Genomic DNA, 23963 nt, shown 5'->3' with positions numbered 1-23963 from the left:
CCCTACGGAAAAAAAAAACTAGACTGCCTGTAACTCCCACTAGAAAGATCGGAGAGACATGAAACAAAAACTTTTATGTAGGTGTGACTTAGACCTAGATTTCATAATAGTATATTCTTGGGCAAAAATCAACAGAAAGTTGGCAATTCCCCCTTCAAGACAAAAAAGTACTAAAAACAGTCACTTTTCCCTCTTTGAGCTTAATTTGACCCCCTTAACATACTTCAAAACTCATCAAATTTTACACACACATCAGTAATATACGGCAAAACTTTTTATCAAAAAACCAAACCTCAAAACTCAAAATTGCGCTCTAGCGCCCCCTACGGGAAAAAAAAAAACTAGACTGCCTGCAACTCCCACTAGGAAGGTCGGAGAGACATGAAACAAAAACTTTTATGTAGGTGTGACTTAGACCTAGATTTCATAATCATAGATTCTCGGGCAAAAATCAACAGAAAGTTGGCAATTCCCCCTTCAAGACAAAAAGTACTAAAAACAGTCACTTTTCCCTCTTTGAGCTGTAATTTGACCCCCTTAACATGCTTCAAAACTCACCGAACTGAACACACACATCAGGACTGGCAAAAATTGTGATCTAATAAAAAACCTAACCCCAAATCTCAAAATTGTGCTCTAGCGCAATTTTTTAATGAAACGCACAAAAAACTGCTCCTCGGATGAAAAAACTGACAAAACTGCCTGTAACGCTCCCTGGGAAGGTCGGAGAGACATGAAACAAAAACCTCTATGTAGGTCTCACTTAGACCTACATTTCATAAATTGACAACCCCCAGCAAAAATCAACAGGAAGTTTGCTATTCCCCCTTCAAAACAATTTTTTTGTAAAAACCGGTCACCTTCCTTCAAAAACTATCTCCTCTGAGCGCGTTTGTCGTTTCGGCTTCAAACTAACACAGGAGAGAGATTAAGCCCTTGTGTATAAAATAACAGAACAGCGTTTTAGTACCTGCTCCGGTTTTGATTTTATGACCCTTCAAAGACCCACTGCGCTGATGCTGCTGCGCTGCTGTTATTTCAAGATGGCTGCTTAAAAGCAGGAAGCACCAGCGTGCCCACACAATGCAGACAAGGTAGGTACACTAGACAAAAGTATTGGGACAATTCTGAGTAAAAGTAGACAAAAGTTTTGGGACACTTATGACTACCACTGGACAAAAGTATTGGGACACTTCGGACTAAAAGTAGACAAAAGTATTGGGACACTTTTGACTACCACTGGACAAAAGTATTGGGACACTTCGGACTAAAAGTAGACAAAAGTATTGGGACACTTCGGACTAAAAGTAGACAAAAGTATTGGGACACTTTTGAATACCACTGGACAAAAGTATTGGGACACTTAGGACGCAAACTGGACAAAAGTATTGGGACACTTGGGACTACAACTTGACAAAAGTATTGGGACACTTGTGACTACCACTGGACAAAAGTATTGGGACTCTTATGACGAAAACTGGACAAAAGTATTGGGACACTTACACTGGACAAAAGTATTGGGACACTTACACTGGACAAAAGTATTGGGACACTTAGGACTACAACTTGACAAAAGTATTGGGACACTTAGGACTACCACTGAACTAAAGTATTGGGACACTTCGGACTAAAAGTAGACAAAAGTATTGGGACACTTAGGACTACCACTGGACAAAAGTATTGGGACACTTAGGACGCAAACTGGACAAAAGTATTGGGACACTTGGGACTACAACTTGACAAAAGTATTGGGACACTTGTGACTACCACTGGACAAAAGTATTGGGACTCTTATGACGAAAACTGGACAAAAGTATTGGGACACTTACACTGGACAAAAGTATTGGGACACTTACACTGGACAAAAGTATTGGGACACTTAGGACTACAACTTGACAAAAGTATTGGGACACTTAGGACTACCACTGGACAAAAGTATTGGGACACTTACACTGGATAAAAGTATTGGGACACTTACGCCTAAACTTGACAAAAGTATTGGGACACTTAGGACTACCTCTGGACAAAAGTATTGGGAGACCTACACTGGACAAAAGTATTGGGACACTTAGGATTATAACTTGACAAAAGTATTGGGACACTTGGGACTAAAACTGGACTGAAATATTGATACACTTGGGACTACCACTTGACAAAAGTATTGGGACACTTACACTGGACAAAAGTATTGGGACACTTAGGACTAAAACTGGACAAAAGTTTTGGGACACTTACGACCAGAAATTGACTAAAGTATTGGGACACTTAGGACGAAAACTGGACAAAAGTATTGGGACACTTACACTGGACAAAAGTATTGGGACACGTAGGACTACAACTTGACATAAGTATTGGGCCATTGGGACTAAAACTGGACAAAAAGTATTGGGACACATAGGACTACAACTTGACAAAAGTTTTGGGCCACTTGGGACTAAAACTTGACAAAAGTATTGGGACACTTGACTACAACTTGACATAAATATTGGGACACTTCGGATTACCACTGGACAAAAGTATTGGGACACTTAGGACTAAAACTGGACAAAAGAATTGGGACACTTCGCACTAAAAGTAGACTAAAGTATTGGGACACTTAGGACTACCACTGGACACAAGTATTGGGACACTTACACTGGACAAAAGTATTCGGACACTTGGGACTAAAACTTGACAAAAGTATTGGGACACTTAGAACTAGCACCTGCCAAATACGCGGGCCCGACCAACGCTGCTTGCAGCTTTAATTTTTTATTATCTTTTAATTTATTTTTTTTGTAATACACTGTAGCACTTTGAGGTTGTTTGCTCAATGTAAAGTGCTTTTTACAAATAAAATCTATTATCATCGGGAAAAAAAAGGAGTGGCGCAGGCGGCCTCTGTCGCACGAGAGGTCCTTCATAGCTCGAGTGTCATCGGCAATACGTGAAATGTTTGTTACACAAGGACTAATCTGTTGGCTGGCACTACTTGAAAAGAGAGAGAGGGACAAAAATTAAAAAAATTAAAAATCCACAGCTGCTTCCCTTTGACAGATTGTGTCGAATGGCTGTCAGAGCAAAGCCGTGTCAGATGAAGTCAATACCAGCGTCACGTCTGGAACCGTTTACTCACTGGAAGGACGGTGAGGAATGACAATCGCCTCCGTTTGTGTTGATTTATTTTTAAATGAAAGAAAAGGTGCAAAAAAGCTCCTGGTGTCAGGAACTGCAAGCGATGTTTGCAGCCTGACCCCAAGGAGGCAGCGAACGGCAGGCGGAATGCAGGCAAAAGGATATAAACTCAGTTTAGATGGGGGGGGGGGGGGGGGGGGGGGGGCACATGGAGAAAAATCTACTCGCAAGTGGGCCAGATTGGTAAAATCACGGCACGATAACTTAAAAATAAAGACATTGTTTTCTTTGTTTAAAAATAGAAAAAGCACATTCTGAAAATGTACAAAACGTAATGTTGTTGGGTTATTTTTTTTACACTTACATGTTGCGGTTAATAGTATTATATATTTATTGGGCATTATTTATACTTTCTGAATCAATTATATGTTAATGTTCATCAGTCAACTCCATCCATCCATCCATTTTCTACCGCTTATTCCTTTCGGGGTTGCGGGGGGCGCTGGAGCCTATCTCAGCTACAATCGGGCGGAAAGGCGGGGTACACCCTGGACAAGTCGCCACCTCATCGCAGGGCCAACACAGATAGACAGACAACATTCACACTCACATTCACACACTAGGGACCATTTAGTGTTGCCAATCAACCTATCCCCAGGTGCATGTCTTTGGAGGTGGGAGGAAGCCGGAGTAGAACCCACGCAGTCACGGGGAGAACATGCAAACTCCATACAGAAAGATCCCGAGGCCGGGATTGAACTCACGACTACTCAGGACCTTCGTATTGTGAGGAAGACGCACTAACCCCTCTTCCACCATGCTGCCCAATACTATATATATATATATATATATATATATATATATATATATATATATATATATATATATATATATATATATATATATATATATATATATATATATATATATATGTATGTGTGGGGAAAAAAATCACAAGACTACTTCATCTCTACAGGCCTGTTTCATGAGGGGTTCCCTCAATCATCAGGAGATTGATTCAAAATCTCCTGATGATTGAGGGAACCCCTCATGAAACAGGCCTGTAGAGATGAAGTAGTCTTGTGATTTTTTTCCCACAAATACATATATTGCGCTCTACTACGGTATCGAGCACTATTTTTTGGATAACCTTATTAAGACATATATATATATATATATATATATATATATATATATATATATATATATATATATATATATATATACATTTATATACTGTTTATAGCTTTTAAATATTATTATCGACGTCCATTGCACCGGTTGTATATACTTTATATACCTACAAACATATATAACATGTTTCTGGGTGTTGTTGATAAATGGCTTTGGCTTTGCATAGTAGAGTTTTAACTTGCACTTACAGATGTAGCGACCAACTGTAGTTACTGACAGTGGTTTTCTGAAGTGTTCCTGAGTCCATGTGGTGATATCCTTTACCCACTGATGTGGCTTTTTGATGCAGGGATCCAAGGTGCGTAATATCATTTCTCCATTTCTCCAGATTCACTCACTCAAACTGTCGTGATTTAATTGTGATCGCATAAAAAGGTAAATATGTGATGCTCGGGTGTTGTTGCTCAGGTGACATTTTGTGGCGGCTGTTTCACTGCAGCACCTTCACCAGCAGAGTCAAGATGGCGGTGGCGGCGGCGAAATGGTGTTAATTTTCAGTCCATCAAGATTAAAAAAATAATATCAAAATCAAATTATAGTATGTTATTTATATAGTTTGATCATTTTCCTCCACTGGTGCACTAACATCATGTGGTTTATTTTGTTTTACATATGCAGCATAAGCATAAGCTCAGGGGCGCCGAAAAGGGGGGGGGGGTAAAGGAGACAGATTCTAGGGGCCCATGATGGAGGGGGACCCAGAGAGGCCCCTAATGAGAATGAAATTATAATACAGAAAAAATAATGACACTGTGTTGGGGGCCCTGTAAAGATTCTTTTCATGGGGCCCAAAATCCCTAGCGGCGCCCCTGCATAAGCTACAAATAATTACTATTGTGACATCTAGTGGACACATTTAGAACAGCAGATTCTTTCATTCAAGAATTTCAGCTCATTTTTATACTTAGCAAACTCATCCCGCGGGCCGGTTAAAACCTGTTCCGGTTCCGGTTCCCGGTTCGTACGTTTGAGACCACTTGTGTACACGCTATTGTAACGTTTTCAATCAAGCTGTTTCAGGCTTACCACATAAATGTAAAAAACAGGGGGTAAAGTTTGTCATCTAGCGTGTGCAAAATAACATATATGCAGTTATTTTCAACTGTGACTGAAAAGAAAATAGCAGTCTTGTTCGTCTTCAAAATATACATTTTGACATGGGTGTGGCTCATTTGCATACAAATGACCCCCTCCCCAAACAAACCACTTTGCAGGCATATTCAGAAAGGGGTTAAGATGGTCCCTTGTCATATCCCTTAAATCACCATCTTAATTCCCCAATCATTTCTAATACGAAGTCAAGCCCTGCATATTTTTTTGGGTTTCTAACAAAATGAAATATTCAAAAGGAAATATTTTAGCACAGGAAAACTATTTTTAACAATAATTGGTGATGGTTTTACAAACCCCGTTTCCATATGAGTTGGGAAATTGTGTTAGATGTAAATATAAATGGAATACAATGATTTGCAAATCCTTTTCAACCCATATTCAGTTGAATATGCTACAAAGACAACATATTTGATGTTCAAACTCATAAACTTTATTTTTTTTTTGCAAATAATCATTAACTTTAGAATTTGATGGCAGCAACACGTGACAAAGAAGTTGGGAAAGGTGGCAATAAATACTGATAAAGTTGAGGAATGCTCATCAAACACTTATTTGGAACATCCCACAGGTGAACAGGTAAATTGGGAGCAGGTGGGTGCCATGATTGGGTATAAAAGTAGATTCCATGAAATGCTCAGTCATTCACAAACAAGGATGGGGCGAGGGTCACCACTTTGTCAACAAATACGTCAGCAAATTGTTGAACAGTTTAAGAAAAGCCTTTCTCAAGCAGCTATTGCAAGGAATTTAGGGATTTCATCATCTACGCTCCGTAATATCATCAAAGGGTTCAGAGAATCTGGAGAAATCACTGCACGTAAGCAGCTAAGCCCGTGACCTTCCATCCCTCCGGCTGTACTGCATCAACAAGCGACATCAGTGTGTAAAGGATATCACCACAAGGGCTCAGGAACACTTCAGAAACCCACTGTCAGTAACTACAGTTGGTCGCTACATCTGTAAGTGCAAGTTAAAACTCTCCTATGCAAGGCGAAAACTGTTTATCAACAACACCCAGAAACGCTGTCGGCTTCGCTGGGCCTGAGCTCATCTAAGATGGACTGATACAAAGTGGAAAAGTGTTCTGTGGTCTGACGAGTCCACATTTCAAATAGTTTTTGGAAACTGTGGACGTCGGACCAAAGAAGAAAAGAACCATCCGGATTGTTATAGGCGCAAAGTGTAAAAGCCAGCATGGGTGATGGTATGGGGGTGTATTAGTGCCCAAGACATGGGTAGCTTACACATCTGTGAAGGCACCATTAATGCTGAAAGGTACATACAGCTTTCGGAGCAACATATGTTGCCATCCAAGCAACGTTACCATGGACACCCCTGCTTATTTCAGCAAGACAATGCCAAGCCAGGTGTTACATCAACGTGGCTTCATAGTAAAAGAGTGCGGGTACTAGACTGGCCTGCCTGTAGTCCAGACCTGTCTCCCATTGAAAATGTGAAGCCTAAAATAGCACAACGGAGACCCCCGGACTGTTGAACAACTTAAGCTGTACATCAAGCAAGAATGGGAAAGAATTCCACCTGAGAAGCTTCAAAAATGTGTCTCCTCAGTTCCCAAACGTTTACTGAGTGTTGTTAAAGGAAAGGCCATGTAACACAGTGGTGAACATGCCCTTTCCCAACTACTTTGGCACGTGTTGCAGCCATGAAATTCTAAGTTAATTATTATTTGCATAAAAAAAATAAAGTTTATCAGTTTGAACATCAAATATGTTGTCTTTGTAGTGCATTCAATTGAATATGGGTTGAATGTCATGACTTGGTCCTAGGTGTTTGCTTTTCCGGAATGCAACAGAAAGTTGGCTCGGGTGAGACGGGAATATAAATACATGATTTATTTAATACATCAAAATAAAGTACAAACGAAAAGCGCGCACAGTGGCGGAGAAACGACTTGGCTATGAAAACAAATACTTGCACAAAGGCAGAAACTATGAACAACAAAAAACACTAACTGTGGCTTAATAAACAAAAACTTACTTGGCATGGAACCGGCATGAAAAAAGAGCAGCAAGGGTCATAAGGGTGTGGAGAGTGTGCAGAAGCATACATGCGGGATGTCACCAGAAAGACAAACTGAAAACAATGAACTTAAATACTACAGACATGATTAACGAAAACAGGTGTGTGACTCAAAACGTGAAACAGGTGCGTGACGTCACAGGTGAAAACTAATGGTTGCTATGGTGACAAAACAAAAGTGCACAAAAAGTCCAAAAACAAAACCGAACATGACCAAAACAAAAACATGATCACACAGACATGACATTGAAAATGATTTGCAAATGATTGTATTCTGTTTATATTTACATCTAACACAATTTCCCAACTCATGTGGAAACAGGGTTTTAGAAGATGGACTTATATTAAAAGAGTTGTGTTTAAATTGCTGCAGATTGTCCTGAGTTGACCACACAGGCCAATGGCTGTGATCCACATGAGAGTAAAGGTCAGTGCAGCTAGTTTGATTCTGCATCTGCTGCTTGCTCCATTTAAACATCCAACTTCCTCTCCGCGTGTCCTTGTAAGCGTTGTGTGTGCGTGCACTCATGTTTGTACGTCCGTGTGCATGTGTTGTAATGATGCCGCCCTCCCAAAGGGATAGTAGGCTTGTCCGGATAAATAATCCTCAGTCGAGCAGCCACACCAAACAAACGGGGTTGGAGGACGAACACACGGAGAGCAAGATGAAAGAGGAGATGAAGCACAACAAGAGAGAGCGTGCTCACATTTACAGTTCCAACATGTCTGAAGCACAAGTCGTGCCAACGTGGGCAGAAGTTAAAAGTACACAAGGACTTGCATTCCCTCATGGAAGCCGGCTAATGAGGAGGCAGTGCGGACATTAACGGGGATGTAAGTACCACTAAGAGAACACCTTGGCCAGATGTTTGCTCATTCCTGGAGACGGAACCTCCTTTCCTTAGCAAAGTCCGTGGTTAGTGTTTACCCAAGCACAACGTCCTCATTACTGTCGGAGGCAGATATTTACATATATCCGAATTTAAGTTTTACTTCTTTTATTTCATAGTCATATTTGAAAACAGCTCGTGTTTTCCATTTCTTCTCTTTCTGTTTGTCTGCAAGTAAACTGTGTTAACCTTGATCTTTGGAATGTTCTATGCTGGACTGGTCTCAATGTATATATGCAAAGCTTTGCAAATATATTACAAAATACCTATTCTGTCTCTGGTGGTTTTTCAACTCAGCTTTAAGTGTCGTAAAGAGCTTGGGAGCGACTTGTGACTTGAATTCCCTGGGAGGAACAATTGCACGCAACAATTTGGGGGCTCGTCCGGTGCGACACGCTGAGAATTGGACACCTCTTACACTCTTCTGGACAGACTCACTAGTGGCCGAACATAAAACAAGGTAAGCAGAGCCTTTTTCTAAAATCTGCTTTAGGAGTCTGTCTTGAAGTATGTAAGTCAAACACTGTTTGTACCCCAGACACAGAGTGGACATTTTGATAGATTGATTGCATTTTGCTTTGTCCGCCATTGCATATGGTGGCCAACTCATGTCATTGCGTCTTAAATCTTTCACCTGTGACTAAAATGGTTGGAGGTTCAAGTCCTTTCATATGTTATATTCTTGGGTTAGAGTCCGTTTGAATAATATGATAAATATTTAGGTTCAAGGTCCTTTCGTATGTTATATTCTTGGGTTAGAGTCCGTTTGAATAATATGATAAAGATGGAGGTTCAAGTCCTTTCATATGTTATATTCTTGGGTTAGAGTCTGTTTGAATAATATGATAAAGATGGAGGTTCAAGTCCTTTCGTATGTTGTATTCTTGGGTTAGAGTCCGTTTGAATAATATGATAAAGATTTAGGTTCAAGGTCCTTTCGTATGTTATATTCTTGGGTTAGAGTCCGTTTGAATAATATGATAAAGATGGAGGTTCAAGTCCTTTCATATGTTATATTCTTGGGTTAGAGTCCGTTTGAATAATATGATAAAGATGGAGGTTCAAGTCCTTTCGTATGTTATATTCTTGGGTTAGCGTCAGTTTGAATAATATGATAAAGATTTAGGTTCAAGGTCCTTTCGTATGTTATATTCTTGGGTTGGAGTCCGTTTGAATAATATGATAAAGATGGAGGTTCAAGTCCTTTCATATGTTATATTCTTGGGTTAGAGTCCGTTTGAATAATATGATAAAGATGGAGGTTCAAGTCCTTTCGTATGTTATATTCTTGGGTTAGAGTCCGTTTGAATAATATGATAAAGATGGAGGTTCAAGTCCTTTCATATGTTATATTCTTGGGTTAGAGTCCGTTTGAATAATATGATAAAGATGGAGGTTCAAGTCCTTTCGTATGTTATATTCTTGGGTTAGAGTCAGTTTGAATAATATGATAAAGATTTAGGTTCAAGGTTCTTTCGTATGTTATATTCTTGGGTTAGAGTCTGTTTGAATAATATGATAAAGATGGAGGTTCAAGTCCTTTCATATGTTATATTCTTGGGTTAGAGTCCGTTTGAATAATATGATAAAGATGGAGGTTCAAGTCCTTTCGTATGTTATATTCTTGGGTTAGAGTCCGTTTGAATAATATGATAAAAATGGAGGTTCAAGTCCTTTCATATGTTATATTCTTGGGTTAGAGTCCGTTTGAATAATATGATGAAGATGGAGGTTCAAGTCCTTTCATATGTTATATTCTTGGGTTAGAGTCCGTTTGAATAATATGATAAAGATGGAGGTTCAAGTCCTTTCGTATGTTATATTCTTGGGTTAGAGTCCGTTTGAATAATATGATAAAGATGGAGGTTCAAGTCCTTTCATATGTTATATTCTTGGGTTAGAGTCCGTTTGAATAATATGATAAAGATGGAGGTTCAAGTCCTTTCGTATGTTATATTCTTGGGTTAGAGTCAGTTTGAATAATATGATAAAGATTTAGGTTCAAGGTTCTTTCGTATGTTATATTCTTGGGTTAGAGTCTGTTTGAATAATATGATAAAGATGGAGGTTCAAGTCCTTTCATATGTTATATTCTTGGGTTAGAGTCCGTTTGAATAATATGATAAAGATGGAGGTTCAAGTCCTTTCGTATGTTATATTCTTGGGTTAGAGTCCGTTTGAATAATATGATAAAAATGGAGGTTCAAGTCCTTTCATATGTTATATTCTTGGGTTAGAGTCCGTTTGAATAATATGATGAAGATGGAGGTTCAAGTCCTTTCATATGTTATATTCTTGGGTTAGAGTCCGTCTGAATAATATGATGAAGATGGAGGTTCAAGTCCTTTCGTATGTTATATTCTTGGGTTAGAGTCCGTTTGAATAATATGATAAAGATTTAGGTTCAAGGTCCTTTCGTATGTTATATTCTTGGGTTCAAGTCCGTTTGAATAATACGATAAAGATAGATTACCGTGACGGGCTGCTTCACTGACGAGTAAGCAAATAGTCGGGTGTGGCTCGCCCTGGGGGTTTGGTCTCCCCTAAAAGAGTTCTGAGTTCAAGTCCTTTTGTATGATACAATAAATAGCACGGGTGAAGATTGAGACAAAATAGACGAGATGGCCGCGGAATGTGATGTCAACAATGAAATCAGCAGGTAGAGTTTAAAAAGAAAAAAAAAGAAAAAAAAACAGAATGTTTTTTGAAAGGGTTAAGAGGGAGTTTACAATACTCGAAAAGTCGTGAACTCAAACGTTTGGTAAATTAAGAAAAGTAACTGGAAGTTTTATGGTAAAGCTTTTCAGGCTGATCACTTGGCCTACGAGAGGGCGGGTCTGGGGGTCGTCAGAATACATCCATACGTCCTTCAAATGCCCTTTCCTATCCTGTTCCTCCTATCGTCCATCGGCACAGCCCACACTATGTAATAGCATGCCATCAATCTATCAGCCTGGATGTCCAGAGTAGGCTTGGACTAGTGAAGTACAGCGGTACTTTGCTTATTAATTAAAAACGGTACTATACTGCTTCAGAAAAATATTATTATAATTAGTTGGTTTTTTTGTTTTGTTTTTTGGCCTGTCTAGTAAATAATTATTTCATCTTTTGTTTGTACACAGCTAGCCAGACAGTGTATGTACTGTAGTTGTAATAACACACATGACGTGTATCATGATCTATATTCAAAATGGGATGTTTTTCCTGGTTTATTTGGGTAAGCACTCCATTTATGTCGAAATAGCTTGGCTTCAAGTTCCACATTTACAGCTTCGAGTCAAACCGACCTCACTCTCTCGGCTTCCGTCTACTCCAACGTCTCACTCTTCCTTCATGCTGGCTTTTTAGAAGCAGCAGTTCATCCTCACTATGTCCAGCCTCAAAAAGATAAGGTTGTGAATCCTCATTTCACCAAAAATAGTCGTCTTTGTTGTCCATTACAAAGTCTGCCGTGATTAGAAAACACACTTGCGTCCGTTTCTGGACGTAGAAACACACAAGTCAGAAGTGCGCTGCTATGGAAACGGAAATCAATCAGCCAAACAATGATTAAAATAATCAAAATACGGTAAATATTGTACATATTACATATTATTTTGAAGGTGTCTGTTACTACATTATAAATATACCTGCAGTGCGTATATTGTACATATTACATATTGTTATGAAGGTGTCTGTTACTACATTATATATATATATATATATATATATATATATATATATATATATATATATATATATATATATATATATATATATATATATATACTTGCAGTGTGTATATTGTACATATTACATATTATTATGAAGGTGTATGTTACTACATTATATATATACTTGCAGTATGTATATTGTACATATTACATATTGTTATGAAGGTGTCTGTTACTACATTATATATATATATATATATATATATATATATATATATATATATATATATATATATACATATATATATATATATATATATATATATGTATGTATATATATATATATATATATATATATATATATATATATATATATATATATATATATATATATATATATATACTTGCAGTGTGTATATTGTACATATTACATATTTTTATGAAGGTGTCTGTTACTACATTATATATATACACTTGCAGTGTGTATATTGTACATATTACATATTGTTATGAAGGTGTCTGTTACTACATTATATATATACTTGCAGTGTGTATATTGTACATATTACATATTATTTTGAAGGTGTCTGTTACTACATTATAAATATACTTGCAGTGTGTATATTGTACATATTACATATTGTTATGAAGGTGTCTGTTACTACATTATATATATACTTGCAGTGTGTATATTGTACATATTACATATTGTTATGAAGGTGTCTGTTACTAAATTATATATATACTTGCAGTGTGTATATTGTACATATTACATATTGTTATGAAGGTGTCTGTTACTACATGATATATATACTTGCAGTGTGTATATTGTACATATTACATATTGTTATGAAGTTGTCTGTTACTACATTATATATATACTTGCAGTGTGTATATTGTACATACTACATATTGTTATGAAGGTATCTGTTACTACATTATATAGATATTGTACATAGTACATATTGTTATGAAGGTGTCTGTTACTACATTATATATACTTGCAGTGTGTATATTGTACATATTACATATTGTTATGAAGGTGTCTGTTACTACATTATATATGTAGTTGCAGTGTGTATATTGTACATATTACATATTGTTATGAAGGTGTCTGTTACTACATTATATATATACTTGCAGTGTGTATATTGTATATATTACATATTGTTATGAAGGTATCTGTTACTACATTATATATATATTGTACATAGTACATATTGTTATGAAGGGGTCTGTTACTACATTATATATATAGTTGCAGTGTGTATATTGTACATATTACATATTGTTATGAAGGTGAAATCTCAAAGGTGAGACCTTCCACAATGTTTTCCATGTTTTTGACGTCATGGTTCATATTTCATCACTTTCATATTTAATCAATAGAAATCATCAAATGTTCATCACTTGCTTGACGTAGGAAACCCGGCGGTGGAAAACACTTCATTTGTGGAGGAAGAAAGGTAATTGATGAGGAGGCTCACCGGACAGTGGACTGGTAGACAAGGTCCTCACGCCTGCGGTAGTCCTCCATGTGGGAGTAGTTGGTATTGAACATGGCATCGTAGGTGAAGATTTTCTGCTTGATGGTGCCTCCGTCTGTGACCTGTGGAGCAAAGAGAGATGATCCATCTGCTGACGGATGGGACAGCACCGACCTTTTTGCACCTTGAGCTTCGCCTGCGCATGACCTGTTGTCCACGGTGCCTGCAGGGCAGGAGATATGTGGAATTGCCTCATTGATTCATGTGCTGCAATGATGAGCTTGGAGGTAGTCACTGAACACCTGCTGACTGGATAGCACCTGCGCTACGCTCGGCTTGTCCCTATACCCATATTTCGGTACTGGTACCATTACCAAAATGTATTTGGACACTTTCCATACTTTTTTAAATAAAAGGGCCCACAAAAAAATGGCATTGTTGGTTTTATTTGAACAAAATATCTTAGTGTACATGAAACATGTGTTTATTATTGTCATTTAGTCCTTAAATAAAATGTTGAACATACTCGACAACTTGTCTTTTAGTAGTAAGTAAACAAACAAAGACTCTTAATTAGTCATATATATATTTTTATTAGTATTTTTTTAATATACAGTACTAACAGCATTTCGTGATTAATATTTATAAATTAAGATTCTTTATAAATTATGGTAGAATAAGCACACATTTGATTGGTAAAGCATAGTGTTGTCCGAATACTAATATTTTGGTACCTGTACCAAAATGTATTTCGATACTTTTTGATACTTTTCGATACTTTATTAAATAAAGGGGACCACCAAAAATTGCATTGTTGGCTTTATTTTAACAAAAAATGTTAGTGTAGATGAAACATATGTTTATTATTGTCATTTAGTCCTGAAATAAAATGTTGAACATACTAGACAACTTGTCTTTTAGTAGTAAGTAAACAAACAAAGACTCCTAATTAGTCATATATATATTTTTATTAGTATTTTTTTAATATACAGTACTAACAGTATTTCATGATTAATATTTATAAATTAAGATTCTTAATAAATTATGGTAGAATAAGCACACATTTGATTGGTAAAGCACAGTGTTGTCCGGATACTAAAATTTTGGTACCTGTACCAAAATGTATTTCGATACTTTTTGATACTTTTCGATACTTTATTAAATAAAGGGGACCACCAAAAATTGCATTGTTGGCTTTATTTTAACAAAAAATGTTAGTGTAGATGAAACATTTGTTTATTATTGTCATTTAGTCCTGAAATAAAATGTTGAACATACTAGACAACTTGTCTTTTAGTAGTAAGTAAACAAACAAAGACTCCGAATTAGTCGTATGCAGTAACATACTGTGTCATTTATACACCTATTATTTTCTACACATTATGAGGGACAAACTCTAAAAATTGATTATTAATCTACTTGTTCATTTACTGTTTAATATCTGCTTATTTTCTCTTTTAACATGTTCTATCTACACTTCTGTTAAAATGTAATAATCACTTATTCTTCTCTTCTTTGATACTTTATTAGTTTTGGATGATTCCACACATTTAGGTAGGGATGTGATACCAAGTAGTTACAGGATCATACAATAAAATCTAATACCTAATAAACCAATAATAATATGGTTCAGAAATACTGATGTAAAGGGTAGGTGTCGCGCTGTTTTCTGTTTTAACATGTTCTATCTACACTTCTGATAAAATGTAATAATCACTTATTCTTCTCTTCTTTGATACTTTACACTAGTTTTGGATGATACCACACATTTAGGTATGGATGTGATACCAAGTAGTTACAGGATCATACAATAAAATAAAATACCTAATACTGATGAAGAAATACTGATGTAAAGGGTAGGTGTCGCACTTTTTTCTGTTTTAACATGTTCTATCTACACTTCTGTTAAAAATGTAATAATCACTTATTCTTCTCTTCTTTGATACTTGACATTAGTTTTGGATGATACCACACATTTAGGTATGGATGTGATACCAAGTAGTTACAGGATCATACAATAAAATCTAATACCTAATAAACCAATAATAATATGGTTCAGAAATACTGATGTAAAGGGTAGGTGTCGCGCTGTTTTCTGTTTTAACATGTTCTATCTACACTTCTGATAAAATGTAATAATCACTTATTCTTCTCTTCTTTGATACTTTACACTAGTTTTGGATGATACCACACATTTAGGTATGGATGTGATACCAAGTAGTTACAGGATCATACAATAAAATAAAATACCTAATACTGATGAAGAAATACTGATGTAAAGGGTAGGTGTCGCACTTTTTTCTGTTTTAACATGTTCTATCTACACTTCTGTTAAAAATGTAATAATCACTTATTCTTCTCTTCTTTGATACTTGACATTAGTTTTGGATGATACCACACATTTAGGTATGGATGTGATACCAAGTAGTTACAGGATCATACAATAAAATCTAATACCTAATAAACCAATTATAATATGGTTCAAAAATACTGATGTAAAGGGTAGGTGTCACGCTGTTTTCTGTTTTAACATGTTCTATCTACACTTCTGTTAAAATGTAATAATCACTTATTCTTCTCTTCTTTGATACTTTACACTAGTTTTGGATGATACCACACATTTAGGTATGGATGTGATACCAAGTAGTTACAGGATCATACATTGTTCATATTCAAAGTCCTCATGTGTCCAGGGACGTATTTACTGACTTTGTAAACATAACATGATTTTTTTTTTTAAAAAGGAAAAATTATTGATGTAATCATAGTAGTATCGACTAAATACACTCTTGTACTTGGTATCATTACAGTGGATGTCATTTGCTTACAATCAGGAGCGCTAACCTGTTAGCGGTGATGCCGGTAAGCTATTGTATCCTCCTACGGTGTGTAGTGAAGCATGTTTAGCTCTTCCTTGTCCTCCAGTGATAATGCAACTTGTAAGAAACTTAATTTGTCGCCATGGAGGCCAGGATTAGTGATTTAGAAATAGAACACACTGCTGACTGCGGATGGCTAGCTAGCCATGTCTTAAAGCACCTCTTCCTGAGGATGTTTCAGTGTTATAACTTCACCTTTATCTTTACTTTTTACACCAAAATGCGTCCATTCTCCCTTTTCTGTCTACACACTGTGTCTGCTTGTAAGTACTCTGTGTGTGCGCGCTGCCGAACATGCTCCTCTACTCGTAAAAAGCAGCAATGGTCACGACGTGACGGCGCGTTACAAAAAATAAATAAAAATGATGCGGTACATTTCAAACAGAGCGTAGTATTGTTTTTGATTCATTAGTAGCGGTATACCGTACAACCCTACGGTGCAGTCTCTCAAGGCGTGCGCGGTCGTACCAGGGTGATGACAAGGATGTGGCGTTGTGCGGCGGTAATGGCTTGTGGCGAGATACCGCGGAGCTAAGAGTGTATTGAACACCCTCAAGGCAGGACGGATGATGGAGAAGTCCTTTCCTCCGCTCTCATATTCCCAGGACTGCTAAAGTCACTTAGCATGTGAATGACAGTCATTTCTTCTCTTCTCCCAAGCCTCAAGCAGCCAACAAGGGGGAAAAAAGAAAAACAGGGTGACAGGATTTTAATGGAGCCACTAATGCAGCTTTGAAGAGGGAAATTGTTGCTGGGCCTTGAAGCCATCTTAGGCTCTTCCAGTTAAGAAGGTATCATCCACATCAATCCTTTCACTGGGTAAACAAGGTGGAGGCATTCCTTGATGAGCCTCCATAGTGCACACGCTGACACGTGAACACAAAGACAAACTAGTTCAATGTCAATCAATCAAAGTTTATTTATATAGCCCGAAATCACAAGTGTCTCAAAGGGCTGCACAAGCCACAACCACATCCTCGGTCCAGAGCCCACATAAGGCCAAAGAAAAACTCACAACCCAGTGGGACGTCGATGTGAATGACTATAAAAAACCTTGGAGAGGACCGCATATGTGGGTAACCCCCCCCCTTTAGGGGAGACCGAATGCAATGGATGTCGAGTGGGTCTGACATAATATTGTGAGAGTCCAGTCCATAGTGGATCTAACATAATAGTGAGAGTCCAGTCCATAGTGGATCCAACATAATAGTGAGAGGCCAGTCCATAGTGGATCTAACATAATAGTAAGAGTCCAATCCATAGTGGATCTAATATAATAGTGAGAGTCCAGTCCATAGTGGATCTTACATAATAGTAAGAGTCCAGTCCATAGTGGATCTAACATAATAGTGAGAGTCATGTCCATAGTGGATCTAACATAATAGTGAGAGTCCAGTCCATAGTGGATCTAACATAATAGTGAGAGTCCAGTCCATAGTGGATCTAACATAATAGTGTGAGAGTCCAGTCCATAGTGGATCTAACATAATAGTGAGAGTCCAGTCCATAGTGGATCCAACATAATAGTGAGAGTCCAGTCCATAGTGGATCTAATATAATAGTGAGAGTCCAGTCCATAGTGGATCTAACATAATAGTGAGAGTCCAGTCCATAGTGGATCTAACATAATAGTGAGAGTCCAGTCCATGGTGGATCTAACATAATAGTGAGAGTCATGTCCATAGTGGATCTAACATAATAGTGAGAGTCCAGTCCATAGTGGATCTAACATAATAGTGAGAGTCCAGTCCATAGTGGATCTAACATAATAGTGTGAGAGTCCAGTCCATAGTGGATCTAACATAATAGTGAGAGTCCAGTCCATAGTGGATCTAACATAATAGTGAGAGTCCAGTCCATAGTGGATCTAATATAATAGTGTGAGAGTCCAGTCCATAGTGGATCTAACATAATAGTGAGAGTCTAGTCCATAGTGGATCTAACATAATAGTCAGAGTCTAGTCCATAGTGGATCTAACATAATAGTGAGAGTCCAGTCCATAGTGGATCTAACATAATAGTGAGAGTCCAGTCCATAGTGGATCTAACATAATAGTGAGAGTCCAGTCCATAGTAGATCTAACATAATAGTGAGAGAGTCCAGTCCATAGTGGATCTAACATAAAAGTGTGAGAGTCCAGTCCATAGTGGATCTAACATAATAGTGTGAGAGTCCAGTCCATAGTGGATCTAATATAATAGTGTGAGAGTCCAGTCCAAAGTGGATCTAACATAATAGTGAGAGTCCAGTCAATAGTGGATCTAACATAATAGTGAGAGTCCAGTCCATAGTGGATCTAACATAATAGTGAGAGCCCAGTCCACAGTGGATCTAACATAATAGTGTGAGAGTCCAGTCCATAGTGGATCCAACATAATAGCGAGAGTCCAGTCCATAGTGGATCCAACATAATAGCGAGAGTCCAGTCCATAGTGGATCTAACATAATAGTGAGAGTCCAGTCCATAGTGGATCTAACATAATAGTGAGAGTCCAGTCCATAGTGGACCTAACATAATAGTGTGAGAGTCCAGTCCATAGTGGATCTAACATAATAGTGAGAGTCCAGTCCATAGTGGATCTAACATAATAGTAAGAGTCCAGTCCATAGTGGATCTAATATAATAGTGAGAGTCCAGTCCATAGTGGATCTAACATAATAGTAAGAGTCCAGTCCATAGTGGATCCAACATAATAGTGAGAGTCCAGTCCATAGTGGATCTAACATAATAGTGAGAGTCCAGTCCATAGTGGATCTAACATAATAGTGAGAGTCATGTCCATAGTGGATCTAACATAATAGTGAGAGTCCAGTCCATAGTGGATCTAACATAATAGTGAGAGTCCAGTCCATAGTGGATCTAACATAATAGTGTGAGAGTCCAGTCCATAGTGGATCTAACATAATAGTGTGAGAGTCCAGTCCATAGTGGATCTAACATAATAGTGTGAGAGTCCAGTCCATAGTGGATCTAACATAATAGTGTGAGAGTCCAGTCCATAGTGGATCTAACATAATAGTGAGAGTCCAGTCCATAGTGGATCTAACATAATAGTGAGAGTCCAGTCCATAGTGGATCTAACATAATAGTGAGAGTCCAGTCCATAGTGGATCTAACATAATAGTGAGAGTCCAGTCCATAGTGGATCTAACATAATAGTGAGAGTCCCGTCCATAGTGGATCTAACATAATATTGTGAGAGTCCAGTCCATAGTGGATCCAACATAATAGTGAGAGTCCAGTCCATAGTGGATCTAACATAATAGTGAGAGTCCAGTCCATAGTGGACCTAACATAATAGTGTGAGAGTCCAGTCCATAGTGGATCTAACATAATAGTGAGAGTCCAGTCCATAGTGGATCTAACATAATAGTAAGAGTCCAGTCCATAGTGGATCTAATATAATAGTGAGAGTCCAGTCCATAGTGGATCTAACATAATAGTAAGAGTCCAGTCCATAGTGGATCTAACATAATAGTGAGAGTCCAGTCCATAGTGGATCTAACATAATAGTGAGAGTCCAGTCCATAGTGGATCTAACATGCTAGTGAGAGTCATGTCTATAGTGGATCTAACATAATAGTGAGAGTCCAGTCCATAGTGGATCTAACATAATAGTGAGAGTCCAGTCCATAGTGGATCTAACATAATAGTGTGAGAGTCCAGTCCATAGTGGATCTAACATAATAGTGAGAGTCCAGTCCATAGTGGATCCAACATAATAGTGAGAGTCCAGTCCATAGTGGATCTAATACAATAGTGTGAGAGTCCAGTCCATAGTGGATCTAACATAATAGTGAGAGTCCAGTCCATAGTGGATCTAACATAATAGTGAGAGTCCAGTCCATAGTGGATCTAACATAATAGTGAGAGTCCAGTCCATAGTGGATCTAACATGATAGTGAGAGTCATGTCTATAGTGGATCTAACATAATAGTGAGAGTCCAGTCCATAGTGGATCTAACATAATAGTGAGAGTCCAGTCCATAGTGGATCTAACATAATAGTGTGAGAGGCCAGTCCATAGTGGATCTAACATAATAGTGAGAGTCCAGTCCATAGTGGATCTAACATAATAGTGTGAGTCCAGTCCATAGTGGATCTAACATAATAGTGTGAGAGTCCAGTCCATAGTGGATCTAACATAATAGTGAGAGTCCAGTCCATAGTAGATCTAACATAATAGTGAGAGAGTCCAGTCCATAGTGGATCTAACATAAAAGTGTGAGAGTCCAGTCCATAGTGGATCTAACATAATAGTGTGAGAGTCCAGTCCATAGTGGATCTAACATAATAGTGTGAGAGTCCAGTCCATAGTGGATCTAACATAATAGTGAGAGTCCAGTCCATAGTGGATCTAACATAATAGTGAGAGTCCAGTCCATAGTAGATCTAACATAATAGTGAGAGTCCAGTCCATAGTGGATCTAACATAATAGTAAGAGTCCAGTCCATAGTGGATCTAACATAATAGTGAGAGTCCAGTCCATAGTAGATCTAACATAATAGTGAGAGAGTCCAGTCCATAGTGGATCTAACATAAAAGTGTGAGAGTCCAGTCCATAGTGGATCTAACATAATAGTGTGAGAGTCCAGTCCATAGTGGATCTAACATAATAGTGTGAGAGTCCAGTCCATAGTGGATCTAACATAATAGTGTGAGAGTCCAGTCCATAGTGGATCTAACATAATAGTGAGAGTCCAGTCCATAGTGGATCTAACATAATAGTGAGAGTCCAGTCCATAGTGGATCTAACATAATAGTGAGAGTCCAGTCGATAGTGGATCTAACATAATAGTGAGAGTCCAGTCCATAGTGGACCTAACATAATAGTGTGAGAGTCCAGTCCATAGTGGATCTAATATAATAGTGAGAGTCCAGTCCATAGTGGATCTAACATAATAGTAAGAGTCCAGTCCATAGTGGATCTAACATAATCGTGAGAGTCCAGTCCATAGTGGATCTAACATAATAGTGAGAGTCATGTCCATAGTGGATCTAACATAATAGTGAGAGTCCAGTCCATAGTGGATCTAACATAATAGTGAGAGTCCAGTCCATAGTGGATCTAACATAATAGTGTGAGAGTCCAGTCCATAGTGGATCTAACATAATAGTGAGAGTCCAGTCCATAGTGGATCTAACATAATAGTGAGAGTCCAGTCCATAATGGATCTAATATAATAGTGTGAGAGTCCAGTCCATAGTGGATCTAACATAATAGTGAGAGTCTAGTCCATAGTGGATCTAACATAATAGTGAGAGTCCAGTCCATAGTGGATCTAACATAATAGTGAGAGTCCAGTCCATAGTGGATCTAACATAATAGTGAGAGTCCAGTCCATAGTAGATCTAACATAATAGTGAGAGAGTCCAGTCCATAGTGGATCTAACATAAAAGTGTGAGAGTCCAGTCCATAGTGGATCTAACATAATAGTGTGAGAGTCCAGTCCATAGTGGATCTAACATAATAGTGTGAGAGTCCAGTCCATAGTGGATCTAACATAATAGTGTGAGAGTCCAGTCCATAGTGGATCTAACATAATAGTGAGAGTCCAGTCCATAGTGGATCTAACATAATAGTGAGAGTCCAGTCCATAGTGGATCTAACATAATAGTGAGAGTCCAGTCGATAGTGGATCTAACATAATAGTGTGAGAGTCCAGTCCATAGTGGATCTAACATAATAGTGAGAGTCCCGTCCATAGTGGATCTAACATAATATTGTGAGAGTCCAGTCCATAGTGGATCCAACATAATAGTGAGAGTCCAGTCCATAGTGGATCTAACATAATAGTGAGAGTCCAGTCCATAGTGGATCTAATATAATAGTGTGAGAGTCCAGTCCATAGTGGATCTAACATAATAGTGAGAGTCCAGTCCATAGTGGATCTAACATAATAGTGTGAGAGTCCAGTCCATAGTGGATCCAACATAATAGCGAGAGTCCAGTCCATAGTGGATCCAACATAATAGCGAGAGTCCAGTCCATAGTGGATCTAACATAATAGTGAGAGTCCAGTCCATAGTGGATCTAACATAATAGTGAGAGTCCCGTCCATAGTGGACCTAACATAATAGTGTGAGAGTCCAGTCCATAGTGGATCTAACATAATAGTGAGAGTCCAGTCCATAGTGGATCTAACATAATAGTAAGAGTCCAGTCCATAGTGGATCTAATATAATAGTGAGAGTCCAGTCCATAGTGGATCTAACATAATAGTAAGAGTCCAGTCCATAGTGGATCTAACATAATAGTGAGAGTCTAGTCCATAGTGGATCTAACATAATAGTGAGAGTCCAGTCCATAGTGGATCTAACATAATAGTGAGAGTCATGTCCATAGTGGATCTAACATAATAGTGAGAGTTCAGTCCATAGTGGATCTAACATAATAGTGAGAGTCCAGTCCATAGTGGATCTAACATAATAGTGTGAGAGTCCAGTCCATAGTCGATCTAACATAATAGTGAGAGTCCAGTCCATAGTGGATCTAACATAAAAGTGAGAGTCCAGTCCATAGTGGATCTAACATAATAGTGAGAGTCTAGTCCATAGTGGATCTAACATAATAGTGAGAGTCCAGTCCATAGTGGATCTAACATAATAGTGAGAGTCCCGTCCATAGTGGATCTAACATAATATTGTGAGAGTCCAGTCCATAGTGGATCCAACATAATAATGAGAGTCCAGTCCATAGTGGATCTAACATAATAGTGAGAGTCCAGTCCATAGTGGATCTAATATAATAGTGTGAGAGTCCAGTCCATAGTGGATCTAACATAATAGTGAGAGTCCAGTCCATAGTGGATTTAACATAATAGTGTGAGAGTCCAGTCCATAGTGGATCCAACATAATAGCGGGAGTCCAGTCCATAGTGCATCCAACATAATAGCGAGAGTCCAGTCCATAGTGGATCCAACATAATAGTGAGAGTCCAGTCCATAGTGGATCTAACATAATAGTGAGAGTCCAGTCCATAGTGGACCTAACATAATAGTGTGAGAGTCCAGTCCATAGTGGATCTAACATAATAGTGAGAGTCCAGTCCATAGTGGATCCAACATAATAGTGAGAGTCCAGTCCATAGTGGATCTAATATAATAGTGAGAGTCCAGTCCATAGTGGATCTAACATAATAGTGAGAGTCCAGTCCATAGTGGATCTAACATAATAGTGAGAGTCCAGTCCATAGTGGATCTAACATAATAGTGAGAGTCATGTCCATAGTGGATCTAACATAATAGTGAGAGTCCAGTCCATAGTGGATCTAACATAATAGTGAGAGTCCAGTCCATAGTGGATCTAACATAATAGTGTGAGAGTCCAGTCCATAGTGGATCTAACATAAAAGTGTGAGAGTCCAGTCCATAGTGGATCTAACATAATAGTGTGAGAGTCCAGTCCATAGTGGATCTAACATAATAGTGAGAGAGTCCAGTCCATAGTGGATCTAACATAATAGTGAGAGTCCAGTCCATAGTGGATCTAACATAATAGTGAGAGTCCAGTCCATAGTAGATCTAACATAATAGTGAGAGTCCCGTCCATAGTGGATCTAACATAATATTGTGAGAGTCCAGTCCAT

The 23963-nt window shown here is 38.0% G+C and overlaps 1 protein-coding gene across 2 annotated transcripts in view; it reads right to left on the bottom strand.

Moving 5' to 3' along the window:
- Positions 1–23963, bottom strand: part of igsf21a (immunoglobin superfamily, member 21a) — a 695152-nt gene that overhangs the window by 274943 nt on the left and 396246 nt on the right. For both annotated transcript variants that reach the window (XM_061977635.2, XM_061977634.2), the window contains exon 3: positions 13492–13613. In XM_061977635.2, the coding sequence (XP_061833619.1) occupies positions 13492–13613 (122 nt within the window). The remainder of the gene's footprint in view (positions 1–13491; positions 13614–23963) is intronic.

The sequence above is a fragment of the Nerophis lumbriciformis genome, linkage group LG18, assembly GCF_033978685.3.
Source record: "Nerophis lumbriciformis linkage group LG18, RoL_Nlum_v2.1, whole genome shotgun sequence".
Taxonomy (NCBI): Eukaryota; Metazoa; Chordata; class Actinopteri; order Syngnathiformes; family Syngnathidae; genus Nerophis; species Nerophis lumbriciformis.
Note: the sequence above shows the minus strand (reverse complement) of the source record. Positions and strands in the feature narration are given on the sequence as shown.